The following is a 3,988-nucleotide window of genomic DNA, read 5'->3' on the forward strand; positions in this document are numbered from 1 at the left end:
ATATATATAATATAAATAAATAAGCTTTTTAATATAAATGGTATAAAAGTAATATATGATAGGACGATTACGGATATTTACGATCCGATAGCAATTAAACTTTAATTTCATGTAATGTGGTAGTTGAATTTTGTTTTGTGTAATAAATATTTAAATTTTACCGTCACTTTATTCGATTTTGAATTATACGAAATAATTCTAAAGTAATTACGAGCCACATGATATATAACAATGATGTATTATAAACTTTATAATATAAATAAACCTTATAATATAAGTGGTATAATATATATAATATAAATAAATAAGCTTTTTAATATAAATGGTATAAAAGTAATATATGATAGGACGATTACGGATATTTACGATCCGATAGCAATTAAACTTTAATTTCATGTAATGTGGTAGTTGAATTTTGTTTTGTGTAATAAATATTTAAATTTTACCGTCACTTTATTCGATTTTGAATTATACGAAATAATTCTAAAGTAATTACGAGCCACATGATATATAACAATGATATATTATAAACTTTATAATATAAATAGTATAACAATAATATATAATAATGTGCAACAATAAAAATAACCACGTGCATGCGATAGCTATTCTACGTACGTAGGTATGCATGTGTATGATTTTCGGAGCGCATCTTCTTATGCGGGCGTTAAAGTCTCCGAAACGTTTACACTATAATGTTCGCGCTTATGCGGGCGTTGAAGTCTCCAGACAGCGGTGACCGACACATCTTCAATAACAATTCTTTTCCCCGTCTTCTAGATTTTCAAAAATTCTGAAAAAATTCTCGGACATTCTCCAACGTCTCCGCTACACTATACAATCATATGTTAAACAAACTATTTGCAATTTTCGTTAATAAAAATTATTGATTGTAGGAAATTTCAAACCAAGCATCTCGCTATCGAAATTTATTCCTAAAAGAAAAAATTCTTTTACAATTTTCGAGAAACCTAAGAACGCAGAAATCTACAGAATGCATGGAACGTACATAGAAATATATAAAATACTCAGAGTAGAGTACTTGTTACAATATTTAATATTAGATTTCAAGTGAAGAATTGTAAAAACACATACCAATTTAATAATAATACGCCCGTACTGACGCAATTTTACATTTCAAATTTCAGCTCAACGTTACTTCTCCCCCCTCTCCTCCCAATAAAAAAAATTGCAAAATCACAATACCGTGAAATTGTACGAACCGTCAAAATTATATTTCACGAGTTGCACTTCCTATTTATATACGCACACGTGTCTACGTGTGTACATATATGTACGTCCAGGACGTGAGTGCATTGGCGATGACGTGCGTGTCCACGTCTCGCGCATAGCGTCGAGGCGAGTTTTATTCTTGACGAGGTTACGGGACACACACGATGTCATTGTTAATGGCTGGTAAATGTTACCGGGCAGGGCAAGGCAGGCGTTTAAAGCAGAGCATTTCCCTGGGTGTGGTTGTGTACCCCCGGGTTGTCGCCAACGGGGTGGGGCACGCGACGACGCCCTGTACCCCTATAAATTCGTCGATACTTGGTTGTCCAAGTCATAATGCCGGATACCACAAGCTCTGTCAACAGTCGCTGGATCGACCTCCGCTGAGCTTCGACAACATGTTCCGATATATCGTAAGTCTGTTTCATCATTTCGCTGTTGCCTTTCAATTCCTTCTATTTTTTTCTCTCTCTCTCTTTCTCTCTCTCTCTCCTACCATAAAATTGGAATTTTATGCTCTACTCGATTTTCTATAAAAGCCTTCGAAGGCTGAATATTTTTTCGAGAATACAATTTTAGTTTAGTTTCTTTCTCTTTGCGATTTATCTTCAAACATCGACGACGATACTTGTATCTATCGATGGTTTGGTACAAAATTATTATTCCACGTTCGGTGATATAGAAATATGGTTAAATGGCTACGTTCTTCATACCAACGAATGAATTTCATTCTCACTTTCAGATTTTCGTTTCTGTCATCGTCAACGTGGCCTATTCTGCGCCGCAGTGGTACGGTGGGCCAGGTTATGGCCACGGAGCTCCAGCTTATGGCCACGCAGCTCCAGCTCCGTTGGGACCAGACGGAAGAGTAGTGGACACTCCAGAAGTCGCCCAACTGAAAGCAGCTCATCTATCTGCTTTGGCCGAAGCGAACGCTAGGGCACCCAAGGGGCCTGCTGGTCCTTATTCCGGCCCTGCTGGTCCCTACGCACCCGGAGGCTACGCTCCGCACTACAGGTTTTGCACATTATCTCTCTCATACGACTAAAAAAAAAACTTGCACGTACGAAGAAACTTGGTTTCTGATCTTTGAAGTCTTGAAAGTCGAAAAAATCTAAATTGGAATTAAAGTCACAGTCGAAATAAAATTAAAGGAATCGGAATCTCAGGGATTGTTTGGGATTTGGTATTTGAGAAAAATTGAAAATTCGCGGTTAGAGTTGAAATTGAAGCTTGAAACAACGTTCCAGTGGCCCGCCGGCTCCTCTCGGACCAGACGGTCGCGTGGTGGACACGCCGGAAGTGCAGCAAGCGAAGGCAGTCCACTTCTCTTTGTACAACGCCGAAGCCCAGAAAGCACCGGCCGGTCCAAATTCATGGAACCCCGCAGGTCCCTCCTGGAACAATCCCCAGTGGAACGCCGGGAACGACTGGAATCACTATTAACCGAGAGGACAGAGGGCTAAACTGACAGAAAATATTCATTCGTTCCACACTGTGACCGATGATTCAAGAGAGTTTCTTCGAGGGATACTTTTGAACCTCATCTCAACTTCAACTACCTCCGATCAGCTTCTACTTCGAGATATCTCTCTTAGAATTACATTCTGCAACGTATTTCGCATCTTTAAGCTATTTCCTCCTTCTAACTCGCCTCCCTCCCCTTCTGTGATTCTGTGTCTCGTCTACCTCTTTTTATTATCTATTTTCTATTCGTTAATTTTTCGCGAAGCTTGGCTCGGTTCTTAGTTTCCTTCTCTATGTTTTCGCACGCTGTGAACACGCGACCCATTGCTTTACTATCCCGGTGAGTAATTATAACGTTGAATAAATTTTCGCGAATAATTAAGTTCGATTATATTTCGAAAGTCGAATCTCGATGATTCTCAATGACTTTGCAAATAACTGTTTCGTTTCATTGGAAATTGCGGGGCAACTCTTCTCTGAAATTCGCTCTGAATTTTCTGGAACTTTCAAAATCGAGAATAGTATCGAAACGTGGAAATGTGATCGCGTGTCATAGTGTGTAGAGCATAGAGAAACGAAATCGTTAGGCGTGTTTGCTTGCCTCCACGAGATGGAAATGAAATAACGGTGGCCTGTACCGTTACAGATATTATCTGGATAAAAATATCCTCTTGTCACATTCCTCTTCAAGGTGATCTCTTCATCGCTTTCGCTCTCGTTAGTCTTTGCGTTTCGCGTGGGAATTAACCTTTGCACGCGAATTATTCACAGACTGTTCAATATCATCGTGTTTTTCTCCCTCTCTTCTTCTTCTTCTTCTTCTTCTTCTTCTTTTTTTTTTTGATTATTAATTAAAATGAAAACGTGTATGTACAGTTGTAAATTATCGTGCGTGTACATAATACGGAGAGGCGATTATATCGGCGAATGAAATGAATAAAATGCAATGAAACGTTTTGCTGGGACAAGCAACATCGAAAAATTATCAACTGTGTTTTAATATATTTAGATACACATTGCAGTAACGTTTAGCACAGAGTACGATATAAAGATATTGGGAACTTTTTTAAGTATTAAGGAAATTCATTTGACACTCTCGTGTAAATTCTAGTTAAGTCAGAAAAAAATGTACGTTTTCAGATGGTTCATTGGATATTCAGTGAAATCGGAAGCACTGTGTAATTTAACGACAGACGAATTTTAAAAAGAAATTATCTAAACGTAAAACAGCAAACTAGAGAGAAGTCAATCGTTCAATCACAAGACAATGTTCTCAATTCATAAAAAA

At 38.0% G+C, this 3,988-nt stretch overlaps 1 protein-coding gene across 1 annotated transcript in view; it reads left to right on the plus strand.

The window, feature by feature from the left end:
- Positions 1-3,685, plus strand: part of LOC122538147 (pupal cuticle protein-like) — a 7,505-nt gene extending 3,820 nt beyond the window's left edge. The window contains exons 3-6 of the mRNA XM_043671961.1: positions 1,305-1,307; positions 1,376-1,646; positions 1,976-2,250; positions 2,484-3,685. Coding sequence (XP_043527896.1) covers positions 1,305-1,307; positions 1,376-1,646; positions 1,976-2,250; positions 2,484-2,679 — 745 coding nt within the window. The 3' untranslated portion in view covers positions 2,680-3,685. The remainder of the gene's footprint in view (positions 1-1,304; positions 1,308-1,375; positions 1,647-1,975; positions 2,251-2,483) is intronic.
- The last annotated feature ends 303 nt before the right edge of the window (positions 3,686-3,988 follow it).

Source organism: Frieseomelitta varia, unplaced genomic scaffold, assembly GCF_011392965.1.
Source record: "Frieseomelitta varia isolate USP_RPSP 00005682 unplaced genomic scaffold, Fvar_1.2 scaffold_965, whole genome shotgun sequence".
NCBI lineage: Eukaryota > Metazoa > Arthropoda > Insecta > Hymenoptera > Apidae > Frieseomelitta > Frieseomelitta varia.